Source organism: Haemaphysalis longicornis, unplaced genomic scaffold (genome assembly GCF_048455015.1).
Source record: "Haemaphysalis longicornis isolate Haplotype H1 unplaced genomic scaffold, Haemaphysalis longicornis Haplotype H1 scaffold_3, whole genome shotgun sequence".
NCBI classification, from domain to species: Eukaryota; Metazoa; Arthropoda; class Arachnida; order Ixodida; family Ixodidae; genus Haemaphysalis; species Haemaphysalis longicornis.
The window spans coordinates 102,241,287-102,257,152 of NW_027526335.1; the positions used below are offsets into that span (position 1 = coordinate 102,241,287).

Here is a 15,866-nt window from a genome sequence, read left to right on the forward strand (position 1 = left end):
CGCCTTTAATAAAGCAAGTATGTATGATATGAACAATGTTAGTTTATTTAATAGCTCCACCTTGTCTCGAGACATTTTTGGACGAAGCAAATGAGGGCGCATCGGAAATTTGATAGCAGTCTAACTGTGAAACGACCATACCTAACAAAACCAGCAAATGGCTGCGACGTAGCCTTCTGCCGCATAGGTGTGGGCCACATGGCGGAGGACACGCTTGCAGTGGCTAATGCGGTTAGCGGCACGGCACGACAATTTCTCTGTTTTTTAAAGACGATAGCCTTTCTTGGTCTACTTAAGCTCAGAAATTTTGGTCTGTCTGTGTGTCGGGGGGGGGGGGGAGAATTTATTATAACCCACATCTGTCTGTCTGTCTGTGACTCGACTCAGCCACTCTGCCAAAGTGAAACAGGAGCAGCGCAGTAGTCTTATGTACCCTCAGCCAAATCTAAACGTCTAAGTCCGGTGTTAATGTTGATACTCGTCAACATTGTTGAAGAAGAACAATACATTATGCAAATATAAGGCAGAAAATCAATACATAAGTGGTATTTGCAGTGTTCCTTTTTTCAACTGAAATTCTACATCAACTGCAGAAACCCGTCGCCTGCTGTTGCCCGCGCTACTATAGCTCCTGGGAGCATTCAAGAAATCAAACAGCAACAGCGACGAAAGGTTCCACTAGATAGGTTCTACGTTCCGCTTGGAACGCTCGTGGGAGTAGGGCGACGTAGTTCTATAAACATTGTAGTAGGGTGCCTCGATTCCCGCGCGTATCCGCCGTACGGCAGCGCTGGTATCGAGGCACTCGACATGGAGCAGTGGAACGCGGTAAATTGAAAATTGCTTGAGCAAACCTCTATCGTGTTATCTTGAGAGGAACGAGGCGGGAGATTAACAGCATGAGAACTGAGCTGCAAAGAGAAGCCAGGCATTTACTTGGGAGGGGCACCAGTCCACTATCGCCTTTCGTCAACATTTGCAATGAAAGGAGCACGGAGACGGCCATTTTTTTATACATCAAAGTTTGGCCGAGCGGAGTTCATTGCATTAGTGCGCTTTAAGGCCCGAACGTAGTTATTGGGACCGCTCGAGCTGATAGCGCAAGGCTAACATCTACTTCATGCTTTTTGGTTCTTTTATGAGGTCTCTTAACTTTCTGCAGTAAAAGCCACTTGCTAAGGTAATCAAAATGACCCCGTTATTCTCGCATATGCATTTCTGTTCCGGCTCTAATGTCTCGACAGCTTTCTTTGAACAAAACAATATCTTTATAGTCGTATCACCAGTGCTGGTAGCTTGCAACGGTCTTGCGAATTTACACTTTGTGTTCATGCTCTTCGTTATCGCCAAAGCACTTTCAGCAGCTGCGCCGGGCTCCCCACTCCCCGGCATTTGAAAAACGACTTCGTAAACGCGGCGGCAAAATATCGACGCAGGAACACATTACGCTTCGTGGAGCAGTGGCGCCATCTAGCACCACTGCGCAGGGACTGATATCGATTGGTAACATACGTTGCGCTAAGCGCCGTCAGGTGGCCACTGTGTCCTTTGGACGCAACAATACAGCTTCCCCTTTTCCCACGAGACGGTTGCAGCGTGCGAATTTGTAAATGACCCGTTTTTTAATTAAATAAGCGGCAACATCAGTATCAGCCTCCATGAACGTTCCGGGCGGTAACTGCCATAATTTTGATATCACACTGCATCGTATTCGACAAGAACTTCTGTACACCTTGCAGTCCGAAGGCGTTTGCATTGGAGCATCACAGATCTTTGTACGAGAGTCGCCGCGGGGCCAATGGATACCATATTTTGTTCGACGTCGCAAACAACTACCTTAAATACATCCACCGCCAGGCGCGCGAAAATTCAGCCAGTAAGTTTTCGTTCCGGAAATGCTGCATTTACATTTCTGAAGGACGCTGGTTCTGCTCCACGGGCGTAAAGGAAGTGAGACTGAGAACTTGTTCGAAAGTCTCAAAGAGACCGTAAGATGTGGGTTTAGCACTTCACCCACTTCTATGCCGGGGAGCTTCAAAGCTGCGGCGGCTAATAAATTGCAATAATAAAGATGCACAGCAATCTCGCGGCCCCTTATCCTCGCGTACCGAAGACTTCTAAGTCTTCAGTACACGAGGATACTTTCAAATTAGGAGCGCGAGTTCACACCTCAGAGCGGCATTAGGTGCTACCGCACTACATAATTTTAGTTATTTGTTGGCCGCGTTTTCTAAAGAAAGTACAATAGTGCTGGTAATTTGTTGGGAACAGACCCGACGTCAACAAACGCTCTATATCAAGAACGCGAATGATTTTAGTTGCAATCTGTTCAATTCTTTGCATTGTCATGTAGTAAAGAGCGATGCACGGTTGTTGTTGCCAAGAAAGTTTATTACAGCGAAAGCTTTCTTAGTGGGACCAATGGCGTCCTGTCAAAAACTGATGCATTCCCCCATACACTGGTTGGTGGACCGAAAAGCTCTGATAAGATCTCTGGACACAGGGGGCGTGCGTAAAACCGGCCTTCCATTGTCTCAAATTGGTTACTTCAAAATCTTGAAAAACGAATGGTTCCAGATAAGACAATACACTTGTAGATCATCATGAAGGAGTACAACAGCATGCCTTTATCTCATAAACCGCGTATCGGTAGGCCTATACACTTGGATCGTTCGTAGATGCGTTTACTCAGTGCGCGAAAAATCGTCGCATGGGTTCTTTGAACGTTTGACGCCAAGTCCTTCTTTGAAGGGTTGGACGCACCTTCAGGGAAGCGTGGACGAACTCTAAGCAGCGGTTTTGACGCACGTTTGAGGCAGATTTGATGGAAGAAAGCTTTCCCCCTTCCCTCAACTTTCTTTGAGTAGGGTGGTAAAGTTTTTGGAGGGAACTTGTGCTCCACAATAGACTAAAACAGTGGTTCTAAAATGGGACTCCGTGGACCCCAGGGGTCCGCGAGGCCATTTCAGCGTCCGCGAAGCTTGCCTCAAAGTTCTCTACATTCTTCTCTCCTTTTTGCCAAACGTTGCTGGTGATGTAGAAAGGTTACTTGACTGCATGAACCGTACGCTTACTTCTCGGCGTGGCACATGTTTTAATGCTAGCACATGTTTTAAAGCTGCAAGTGCAGGTGTTTCACGTTATGACATGGATCAAGACAGTTCATCGTAGGGTCCGCCATTACTTTCTCAAGCCCGCAAAGGGTTCCCAGCACACTCATGGTTGAGAACATGTAGTCAACAAAGTGACGTGTGCAGTTGAGTGCCAGCGACGGATGTCGTGGCATTTGGTCCGCGGGCATTTATCTGAAATCACCGACATTTCTATATACATACAATGAGATTGCGAACATTGTTTATCAAGCAAAAACAGTCTAGGGAAGTAACAAACAGGTCGCACGTTTAGCCTGTCACACGAGATCGGCGTGCGCCGCCTAACACCACAAAGAACAAACGCATGATCCGTTTTCAACACGAGATAAGATAGCCCTGCGGGGCCCTGCGCTGGCAACGAAACACAAGGAAAGCTTTGCATGAAGCTTGGTTCGCACAAATATGCCAAAAGTCATGCCATTTTTCCAAGGTGCAGTTCAGTGACGTTGTTGGCATGGAACAATAGCGATGTCACGTTGCTTCGTTTGTTGCCCTTACACCCATCTCCTGCTGAGGACAAAATGTTGCATGGCATTCAATGTTCCACTAATGCAGACAATTAATTTGTAGTAACAGCGGTCGCCAAAAATCACACTAAACTTGGTATGTTTTCAGCCCAAAGCTTGGGGTGATTGCTGGTACACTTTATTGTGATGAGTTCTTCTGTTTTGTCGACCTTGAATTCTGTGTAGCAATATTTCTGTAATGTTCTACTAGGCTGCGGTCTCAAGGTTTCCAGAAACCCATTATTTATTTATTTATTTATTTATTTATTTATTTATTTATTTATTTATTTATTTATTTATTTATTTATTTATTTATTTATTTATTTATTTATTTATTTATTTATTTATTTATTTATTTATTTATTTATTTATTTATTTATTTATTTATTTATTTATTTATTTATTTATTTATTTATTTATTTATTTATTTATTTATTTATTTATTTATTTATTTATTTATTTATTTATTTATTTATTTATTTATTTATTTATTTATTTATTTATTTATTTATTTATTTATTTATTTATTTATTTATTTATTTATTTATTTATTTATTTATTTATTTATTTATTTATTTATTTATTTATTTATTTATTTATTTATTTATTTATTTATTTATTTATTTATTTATTTATTTATTTATTTATTTATTTATTTATTTATTTATTTATTTATTTATTTATTTATTTATTTATTTATTTATTTATTTATTTATTTATTTATTTATTTATTTATTTATTTATTTATTTATTTATTTATTTATTTATTTATTTATTTATTTATTTATTTATTTATTTATTTATTTATTTATTTATTTATTTATTTATTTATTTATTTATTTATTTATTACGCCCTTAGAGCCAAATTATTAACAGCGGGAGTGGAACACTTAAAAGGGCAAAAACGTATATCCCATCAGGCAAGTCTTTTAATGACCCACCTGCCTCGATCTGGCTGTGGGTCGGACTGGGGCAGTAAACTGCCTAAGCATGCCCCTATGTCATGCCTTACTCAGGTCACATGTACTTCATGAGTGTTGATTTTAATGGCGGAATGACAATATGCACTTTAAAAAATTCTTCAGTGATGTTCAGTAGGCTATATTCTTTAAATTCCACGTTTCGGTTTTTAAGATGGTGACCAAGGATTATACCAGCCGCAGAGAAGCCTTTGGTGCCCTGAATTTTATTTTAGCATATTTTTGATCTCGTCGAAACACCTAGCACTTGTAATTTTTTGTTGTGGTGGTGCACTTTATCAACACGTCCCTATTCTTCTTCTTCAGCCCCAAGCAACCCACCCACGGACATCAAGATTGAACCTACGAGCTCCAAATCTATAAAAATAAAATGGAAGGTATGGGCTACTATTCGTAACCATATTCGCTGTCGTTTTGATTAAGAATATTTTCTACGTCTCACAGCGCAGAGTGAAACATGCGCATATAAAAAGTGCCCTAAGTGAACGAGACTTCTCACTGTGTTTGTGATTTCAATATAGCTCACCTTTCACTTACAGTATATTTATGAACTCGCCGCTGTGGAAAATAGCTAGAACGTCGCGCTATTGTATACGTGTAACAAAACAAATATTAAATTTCGACGGATTTAGTTGATTCTCAAGTACTTTAAATTTGCTGCTATTTGTACGAAAATTCAAGTTGAATTTTTTATTTCTTTAATCCTTCCCACGGTATGCTGCCGGCGGAATATAGACACCTGCATTTTCCTGAATCTTATTACAGTTATCATGTAAATGTTTACATGCAAGAGGAAACCAGGACAATTTGGCATGAAAGCAGCTGTGATTTCATAACAGGAAAGCCAAAATTTGTATCATAATTTGGCGTTGATGGCACGCGCCAGACCAAAACTACAAAAGTTCCTTACCGGCAAACTTTATCATGAGATTTTGGCTTCCTTTCTTACAAAATCTTCCCGTCTTCGTCCCGCCGCCGCTTTTGACGCAAAGCGCATCCGCAATACGTTATGAACAAACGCTTTCGAAATCTCTCAAGAGTCTTCACCTGATTTTGTGTGTGTTCTTTTGTTGCTATGCGACAGGCTCCTCCATCAGAGGAACGCCGGAGCCCCGTGAAGGGATACTACCTGGGCTACAAGCTGCACCGCTCTGGGGAGCAGTATGTTTACAAGACGCTAGAGAGTTCCAGAGGCGGCGACGCCGAGGAGTTCTCGCTCAACAACCTCCGGCGGAACACCGAGTACTCCATCCGCCTGCAGGCTTTCAACTCGGCAGGCTCGGGACCGGCCAGCGAGGAGATTGTCGCCAAGACCCTTGAGCACGGTACGTGTGACGTCAGAAAAGAAGCATTTCTGAGTTCACGCTCGTATCACACACAAACGGGAGAGATCAGTGACGTCCCCTCCCATGAGTCTTCTATTAGATAACAAACAAAGGCTGAAGACATCCTAGATGAAATTACGAGAAAGAAGCGAATTTGTTGTTTGTGGGAGTGTTTATTGAACTGTTCCCTCTGAGAGTGGTCCCTCAGTCCAGTGATTTATGAGACATTCGGGCGCTATTCGCTTTGGAAGCCAAAAGAAGGTAGGCCTGCGTTGACAGTTGCTGGCTATCAGGTTCTCCCACAGCTCAGAGAGACTGAAGCGAAAGACGAAAGGGGGACGGTTCAGGTTGAGGTTTTTTTGTGCACTGGCTAGGATGATGTGAGGTAGGGCTTCTGGTTAATAGCAATATTGGCATTCTGTTGAGTATCGGTCAAGGTACATACGATGGAGACGAGTCAGGTGAGAATTCCGTATGTAAGACGGTTGAACTGACAACAGATGAACCATCCCAGTAATAAAATTGCAAGTTGGGCGAAACAGGAAACTCAATGTAGCGACGAAGTGAACTTATTCGGAGGCAGAGACTAGATCCGGGTGCTGTAAGGAGGCAGCGGTAAAAAGTGTGCTTTCTTACGTGTGTTATCATAGACTATAGACCCTTTGCAAAATACTATCAGGCATAGCGGATAAGCGGAAGGCGAGTCGAGAAACATTGCACGCGGCCATGATGAAGGACACAGAGCGATTGCGCCGGATGGTCGGCGCAGCGCGCTCACGCATCGCTAGGGTAGCATCGCCTAAGCTCAGACTTTACGGACTCGCAGTACTGGGGTACTGGACGATATGGCGTCTGCGTCACGGGGATTGGTCTTTCCTATCACCGGGTGGGACACCAACCTCTCTGGTATACCGCGTTTGAGCGACGAGCGCATCCGTGGCGTTTGCAGAGAGGGACGAAGCAGTGAGTCGGCATGACTCCTGCAGAACTCGTAACCGCATGTGGTGATAAAATCAAAACAGCAAGCAAAAGCTCAGAAGCCTATCCGATCAGACTGAACGCCGAGGTGACTACGAGTGGCTCTAAGAGAGCGCTGCGCAGCCGCGCTATGATGGAGCCGTGTTTCCTTTATCATGGCCGACGTTTGCGAATAACCTCAGTGCTGTCATCATGAAAGCTAGCGTATGTACTATGTTGCCAACTTTTCTGAAAAGGGTCTATTCGCCGCGAGCTCGACATGTAGGTGGCGACAGCGTCGCGCTGCTAGTGTGGATGCTCCGCTGAGCGCCCCGTAAGAATGCACACTGTGGGCGCGCTTCGTGCCTTTTTCTCGCCGTATCTGCGCACGAAAGGTGCAAACAAGAGTGGTATGCTGTAGTTCGGTTCCTCAACGTTCAATGTATAGCATGGAAACGGAAGTCAGTTTTCATTACTACGCCAAAAAAAGCGACGACTCATCGGGATTCTCAGAATGGCCGTAATTGTGGCAATGAACTTGTACGCTGTGGCTCGTAGCAAGCTCGATCTTTCCAGACTATGGCTTTGAGCCTTCAATAAAAGCATAAATAGAAACAAATCAGGAAGCCTCGATCTCTGAAATTCAGTTTACAACGGCAATCTCAATCGCTTTCACTGGTAGCATGACGCATTCTTGCATTTGTGGGATGCCCTGAAATGGTAACATTACTTAACTGCCCCGAAATTCTTTCTAAGAGCTTACGATAATTTTGTGTTCAATGGCAACATAAAATTACTGAATTTTGATCAGCGCAGAGATATAAATGTAACCGCTGTAACGGGTCTTTTAAATGAGATTTTAGCGACTCTTGATGGTTTGATGAATAACGAATTTGATAGCGAAGGTTTGATGAATAACAGTTTCTGATCACTTATTTACGGCTTTCGTCGCAAGTGAACTTGCGAATTGAATTGTCAACGCACGCAGTACAATCAACATCTCATGTTTAGCTAGGTTTTCGCAAAGTGACAAGCAGGTATACAGTGTGCAAACCAAGCTTCTAGGACCTCACAGTGAGCACAAATTTTCTGTTACGGCTGCTCTGTTGACCATTTGCGTTCCTTTTAAAATCTAACAGGTGCCTGCAACAGCGAGTTTATCCCAGGACATTCTTGCCTATAAGGTCGCTTACGAACCCTAATGATGGCAATAAATGAAGTTGAGCTGTTGCAGATGTAGTAAAACATTTCCTTTTTATTTCTCGTTGCGAATCAACGCAACGGGTTTCCGGCAACTACTTTGTTTTGTAAACTGAATATCGCCTTTGTCTTGGCATTTAATTTTTGAGGATTCGTTAAAATATGAAATTCTCTGCATTTCGTTTTTTTTTTTTTCGGGAAAGGGGGGGGGGGGGGGGTCCTGCCAACGTTGCAAGAGCAGCGAGAAGAGAATGCATGGAACGCGAAAAGCCAAACTATGGTTATCAGTATTACTTACAATCGAAACTACACTAGGCGTTGTGTTCTGTAGCGGTGAGAAAGCAGTACTTTAACACGTATTTTCAAAACATATTAACCCCCCTTTGGTCGGAGATTGTCCAGGAATTGTGGCTCGCCTTTTTAAAAATTGTATTGAAAGCAAGCATTGCGGGGAAAAAAAAAAAAAAAAAAACAGCGAGTCACGGCGCGCACCCCTCACACTTGTGGTCAACAACGTGCATTATATTACGCGTTTTCCCCTGTTTCTTTAAACTGAGGTCCACCTTAAGAGGTTAAGACGTGACCATATTAGGCATTTGGTTATGCTCAGTGTGACACGTTTCTGGACAAGGTGATTCATGTCGAATTTGAAAATGATATATATGAAAATGCCACACGAAATGCCACATGACTGACGCAAACTCACAACTGCTTAATTTCACCGAAAATCCATAGAAACGTATTTTAAATAATACGTAAAATTAGCAACTCGATACAGTTGATAAATGTTTATTCCCCCTCCTCAGTTATAAACAACGACTGTCCAAAAATGGTATTTATTTTAGAAAAGGTACGGGAAGGACACGATTACACAGACGCTTGCGGGTGTAAAATACGTGTCCGGTAATGTGTGGGCGATAGCGCACGGGTCGTGTGCAGTGTAAATGTTTTTGTTCGTTTCTTCTTTCTATAGGGACACAGCGCAGTTATACAAGGGTTGCACGCGTATGCAATTTGCACGCGTATGCACAGGTCTTGTCGCTTCTTACCCGTTTCGCGTACTAAACTTTTATCCTTTAAATAATCACCACGCCACTTTCAAAAATCACCCTTCGACGTTCCCGAAACGGCAGATGACTGCACTCAACAATAGAAAAAGTGCAATGTGTGGAAGCAATGTTTATAACACGTTTCACCCTCAAGCGGTGACCCCGGCGAAGATGTTTTGTGGAATTAAACCAGCGCATTAACCCGCAACGGCCGCTGATTATTGCGTTTCTAGATGAAATGCGCAAGCAGAGGTAACTATGTCATTGCTTACTGCCAAACGAGCACACATATTGGTTATTTTGTCATGTGCAGCACGCGTCTTGCGCCGCACGCAACGTGAAAAAGCAGACGACGCGAGAGCGCCATCCACACTAGGAGCGGTTCGTCCCGCCGCCGCCAGGGGCCGACTGTGTTCGCGCTCGGGGCGAATAGGCATGATGCTTGTGTTTCACACTGGCTTCGGCCTTTGGCTACTGCATTTTTTGCAGAACATGATGCCTTGCTGTGGTTTTAACAGCGACATTATAAAGAGATCTTTATTTGGATGGTAGCAAGATGCAGAGAGAGATAAAGGGTGAGAAAGGTCATTGATAAGAACCACGCTGTCGGGCTAACTGGGTTGAAAAGGAGAAGGAAGCCGTGCTCTACTTTATTCGCTATTTCGGCTGTACCGGAGCTTATGTGCTCGAATTTCTTCGGTCAAGGTTCTCGCAGCTCGCGCATAACTATGGCATATGTCATCAAAACTATCGGCTATGATACAACGGGGGAAATCCGGGAATATCCAGCGCACCGTTTATAAGAGGCTTGAGGCCGTTGCGCCATCTGTCGAACATGCTGGGAGATTTAGCCAAGCGAGTTATTGATTCGGTAAGTCGCCGCCAGTTCCAGGAGATGGCACCACAAATTCCATCAGCGAAGAGAGGAGGTTCTCTGTTGAATCGAAATTTGGGATGCTCGTGAGGGGGACTCACCTGATCATATTCCTGTGGGGAACCTTTTCTTTCCTCCATGCTGTGGGGCTTACTAATTCATGACCGACAAGCTTAAAAAGTATCGTGCGCCAATACGAAAAGTTTTACAAATCCATCTAAATGTTCCTAACTGCCTAGTTGGCTTCTTTCAGAAATGTAGCCCGTCGTTACTAAAATAAAAAATAAACAAGAAACGCATTTTAGTTTATATAGTTTTCGTTAGATGCCGCTAGCAGTCTTCCATGCTTCATTCTTATTTTTATTTTCAGCACAGAAGGGAAATGTGCCTAAAATAAGCAAACTAGGCTGTTGTGCACATGTATATGTACTTTTAAAACTTTCGCATTCGTTCCCGATGCTTTTTAAGACCGTGGATCATGTAGTAAGTTCCATAGGAATGTTAACAGGTAGTTCCCCTTAAAATGTTATGATCGAACATCTATAGATAGAGTGAATACATTTCGCATCTGTGGCTACTTAATAGATCTGATGCCTGATTCATTCATTCATTCATTCATTCATTCATTCATTCATTTATGGATGGATTGATTGGGCGGTTTAACGCACAGACGCTACACAGGCGATGAGGCGCGTCGTAGTGGGGGGCTTCCGGAATAATTTTGACCACATGAAGACCTCTAACGTGCGCCGAAATTTCTAACACACGGGCTTTTTCGCTTGTAGCCTCCATCAGAAAAGCGGCCGCCACGGCCAAAATTGAACCCGGGTCCTTGGGCTCAACAGCACAACGCCTTAGCCACTGAGCCACCGCGGCGAGCTTGTGCACGCCTTGTAAAGCCTTGTAACGAATGGAAAAAGCTGGGAAAATGTTTGTCGTCAAGATTACTCCTTAGAGGAAACGTTGCCGTAGCAGACAGCAAGGCAGGCAAAGAGATGCAGTGGCGCGCACACGGCTGATTTCAGGCAAAGTTACGATGATACCTACGCACAACTTATGACGTCGTGACTTTCGAAACATTAGGGTGCAACTGCTGGGTGGATATGGGGTATTGTGAGTGTCACCATAATGCCACAGATCTCTTGTAACTTCTACGCCGCTGGTTGCGGCTGTGGCCTGAGTTCTAAGCTCGACGTTGCGCTTGCGGTAATCCCGTTTCCTCTCATTATTACATAATTTTTTCTATTTGCATTTTTTTCTTTCCTTTGTCACTTTGACTGCGCGCATCGGACAATTACAGTTGCTTGGCCCATATGCAGGCTTAACATCAAGTAGGTAGAACGCTCAGTCTTGCGACGCGTCAAGTATAATCTAAGTAATTGTGCGTGAAGCTGCCGGTGTCGCTTGGCGACTTATGACCTAAAAGCTTAACGTTAGGCCTAACGTCAGACTGCCACATCACCGCGGTAGCATCTCCAAGCCAACGCCTATGTACTGGTGAATGTGCAGCTGACCATGCATAGTAGATTTTACCGGACTTAAAAACCATCAATGCCACGAAAGCAATGCCTTGCTGCTCCGGACCCATTCCCTGATACCCATATGCCACATATGCCGCATACCTATGCGGTGAATTCGTCGCGCATGATGTTATGGGTTCCATTTATTAATGCTTTGCCCGTTTCCCTGATAATGGCGAAGCCCGAAAATGTCCGTGGGTCAATATTGTTGCGAGGCAAGGATACGTATATTTACAAGACAGAATAAGCTGGGAAGCGTTGGGGTAACCAGCAGCGTGAGTTCGGGGTCTAGCGTCGTCGTTCTCGTCCTGTTCCACCAGCGGCGTAGCGCCGATCGTATGTTTGTCTCGAGCAGGGGATTGCCCCGTCACACTACGTCCGATTCAAAGGTGGTCTAAGTTCATCCACAGCCCAGTGGTACGGTGCGTCTCGTAGTTCAGGTGCAGATTCGGCGATTAAAGCCTCTGATTTGGCGCCGTTTGCCCCAGTTGAGCTTGCGCCATAAGAATCCAACCATCATCATCATCATCGGCGCTTAAAGCACTATAGTTTGAGCTCCCGCTGTTCACCAATATATGGTGCGTCCCATATCTTGCCACACAGAACTTGATAGAATCGTGTGAACAAGGCAAACTTCTCGCTTCCTTGCTTACTAGCATGTCGTTGAGAATATTCATTATGTAACTTCATGTATTCGGGGGCTTTTTCCGAGAAAAGTCAACGTCCAGTGTTTTAAGATTCCAAATTGAGGAGGGCGGGTGAGGAGGCCGAGGTATAGCACTGCCTAGTGTCTTTATCTTCCATATCCAACCGTGCTAGAGGCCTCTGACTATATTGGTCTATTTTCAGGTCATCTTTATTGTGAAAGTTTGCTTGAAACCTTCGGAATAGACAGCTTCCTTGGATTGCCAGCACTCAAGACCGCCCGTAACGCAGCTGCCTTCGCATACCAGCTTGCTTAATGCGGATCATCACGAACGTCACACCACCGGATCGTAGTGCCTAAAATGAACGTGGGTTGGGGAGATCGACGGAAGGGCCCACGCTGGTTAACATCCTGTCGCAGTTAGGCTAAAGCGTTACTTCTGCGGCGTGGCGAGCCTATCTGTGGACTGTTGTCACAGGAGTGGTGTGGGTGCGTGTGGGATAAAATAAAAAAATTCCCGCGCCTTCCCGCGAGGGGAAGACGAGTAAATGCAGAGCATTGGGGCCTCAGTACTGGTTGAAGGCAGTGTTGCTTCCATCGCTTCTTCCGTGATGCTGGAGTAGCAGACACGAGTAAACGTGGGAGCGAGCGTCAACCATGAAAGGAAGGAGCAACGCAGTGAGTCTGACTGAAGCACGAGCGACCGCTAGCGGCGTTATATTTGCAGTGCGCGCAGTAGAGGGAGAGCGGTACGGGGGGGAGAGCGCGCATGCGCAAGCAGCACGCGCTCTTCTACGCCCCACCGCGCTGCTATCACGCACCTGTTACGCCGAGACACGGCCGGACTGGAGGAGCGGCGAGCACGCACTTTCATATGAAAGTGCGCGCCCGCCGCTCCTCCAGCCCGGCCGTGGCCGAGACCGCGACGCAGCGTTTCGGGGGTGACGAGCGAACGGGCTGACTACGACGCATGCGCGCACCTGCTCCGGACGCGGAGCTGTGGACGCCGTCCGACGCAGGAAGAGGCGAGGCTAAGAAATGCTCTGCATTTAAAAAAACATGTTTAGTGCCGACAAAAACTTCAGAGCCCTTCCACTCTGTGAAGATGGAAGCCCGCGAAGCTGTAGCTATGGTAAGTTTTGCTATCGCGAGGTTTTGATAGAGGGAATTTATGTAATATCGTTATTGGCTCACGTCGGCGTTCCAAGCGGGCGCCAAGTTGCCCTTCATCCGGGAGCGATTCGCAGCTGCTTGATAAGGTTGAATTTGAGGCGGCAACGCCAGCTGCTGCACGTTCTTAGGCAGCTACTGATAGCGGCGCTAGCGCTGTTATCAGCAGATTGCGCAACTTGCGCTAGAGGCATCGGTATTGGCGGGGGGCATAAAACTCGCTAAAGAGGCGTCGGCGGTTGTGACGAGAATGTAAAGGGCGGTGGCGAGTAAATCCGGAAGACCTGGAAGAGAAAGTCTGGATCCTAGCCATATACAGATTTGCTGTAAAAAGAGAGAAGACTGGTGTTCTGTACGCAGGCTCTCTCGTCATTCAGAAAAAAAGTCTCAACTCTGGTGCACATAAGTTCCTATTCCATTTTTTTTCTACTTTGCACTACAAAATGCCTATTTTGAAAGCAAGTGCACCTCTTGGTTCTTCGCCGCTACAGCTAATCGTGCTGCTGAGCATCGTCGCTATTTCGTCCGGGGATTGCTAGCTTACATAGGTGTGATTCATTTATATTTGTATCTACAATTTATATCTCCCTTTTTATTTTATACTTGCGATAGCCGCATCCACCGTCAAAACCCGTGCAAGGCCTTTCCAGCGATACGCGTAGTTGCCATTTTGCATCTATCGGCGCGGAACGTTGTCGAAACGTAAATTTGACATCCGAGCATATCCCCATCCCTGGATCCGCGGCTGTACCCGCTTTATTACACGACATAATACGCGCACATCACGCCAGACGGAAGTAATGGTGCTGGACAGGGGAGTCTTTGTTGTAAGGGGCGGTGCACGATAACGGTAATGACAGGCATTCCTTTATGAGACCCTTCATAATGAATGACATCCCGACTTTCAGCGCAACGAAAAAGAGATGCCCGTTATCGAACGCCTCCATAACCGAATGCGCACTGGTGCAGAGAACTAATCATTCATTTTTACTTTTGGTTACACATTTTTTGTACCTAACTAAACTCCCTAATGCTTTCTTCTCTACATGGCGATTGCGTCACAGCTTCCGCTAACGCAAAATTAATGCAAAATAAGGAGTTACAACCCGTATAAAAAATAAAATCGCAAGCACAGCAGACACGGTTTTTGAGCCGCATCAGCTATTGCCTCAACCAACGGAAGGATCAATACAGCCACGGTGTTTAGGCGCCACCCGGGATACACTTACTGCCGGGCACGCTGTTATCTCACCGAAGCTTCGTTGCGCAGCTAGCGCATCCTTTTTTCCCCGCCCTCGTTCTTGAACCCGCCGTCTACGCCTAACGTTCGATCTTAAGGTGCCCTCGCTGCGATTTTCTCAGCGTGGTTCTTCTTCGCTCGAGCAGCAGGAAATGAAGCGAGCAGACTACAAGGCTGGCAGCGCCTGCCAAGTATCTTGAAGGAAAAGATAAGAGTGCTTTATGTAGTTGATGGCTGGAGAGCTCGAGACGAAAATTTCTAATACATTGTTAAGCAACGCTGCCGCCAGATATCGATCATTGTTCGCTCCGGTCGAAAATGAGCTGGCGAGGCGAGCGAGAATGCGCAGAGGAGGAGAAACCGGCAGCGTTTCTTAACGCTAGTTTTTAACTAAAGTAGCGCGTCTTGAGGCTAACCTCTTACATTTTCTTTTTACTTTTTTCTCCACTGCTGTACTTCAAGACCCACCAAGCCCACCACTGATTCGTGTTCAGTCCACTACGGCAACATCCGTGCATCTGCTTTGGGAGCCCCCGGACATTCCTGTCACAGGTAAGTAGACTATTGAAAACCAACTGTTTTTTTTTATGGGTTTATGGGCAGACCTGACAAAAACGTCTGCCATGGGGATCCCAGTGCTTACGTTACAAATTAAATGGCAAGAGATGTCTTCTGTATCGAGAACTTTGGATGAATGAATGAATGCTGAATAAAGTAATCTGCAACACTTACATAATTAAGCTGCACTACAAATTGTTGGGCCTAGCTCCCCTCGTAGTACGACTTCTGCAAAATCCCAGACTTGTTTAAAACGTACACGCGGGTTCTTATAAAGTTGCAAGAAAATAATTACCGGATGTTTCTACGTCATCTCGGATTGGGAGAATAATAATTAAAAGGGACGGCAACGCGTACAAAATTTACAAAATTTACAAGATTTACAAAATTCCTTTTTTGTAAAGTCTACGTATGACAAGGTATAATTACTAAGGGTTACACGATGCAGCTAAATTAGGTAAGGAGGCCGTTAATCTAGAGTCGGAAAGAAAGTGTAAACTGTAGGGCTCGTCGATCGTAATTGATGGATATATTTTTCCGGCATTTCTTAACAAGAGCTTTTCTCGCACCTGATATATTTTACCATCTCAGTAACCATAAATACGTACATTTATACCTTGGTTTTTGCAAAAGCTATTATACGAGTTTCTCGAATTAACGAACGAATTCGGCTTTCTCCCGCTGTTGCC

General features: G+C 44.8%; 1 protein-coding gene across 7 annotated transcripts in view; it reads left to right on the forward strand.

The window, feature by feature from the left end:
- The window catches only part of LOC144174969 (cell adhesion molecule Dscam1-like), a 550,580-nt gene that overhangs the window by 455,891 nt on the left and 78,823 nt on the right, over positions 1–15,866 (forward strand). For all 7 annotated transcript variants that reach the window (XR_013323566.1, XM_077703961.1, XM_077703960.1 and 4 more), the window contains exons 16-18: positions 4,945–5,015; positions 5,723–5,963; positions 15,082–15,171. Coding sequence is in view for 6 of the 7 variants with exons in the window: in XM_077703961.1 (XP_077560087.1) it covers positions 4,945–5,015; positions 5,723–5,963; positions 15,082–15,171 (402 nt within the window). In the remaining variant the exon portion in view is untranslated. The remainder of the gene's footprint in view (positions 1–4,944; positions 5,016–5,722; positions 5,964–15,081; positions 15,172–15,866) is intronic.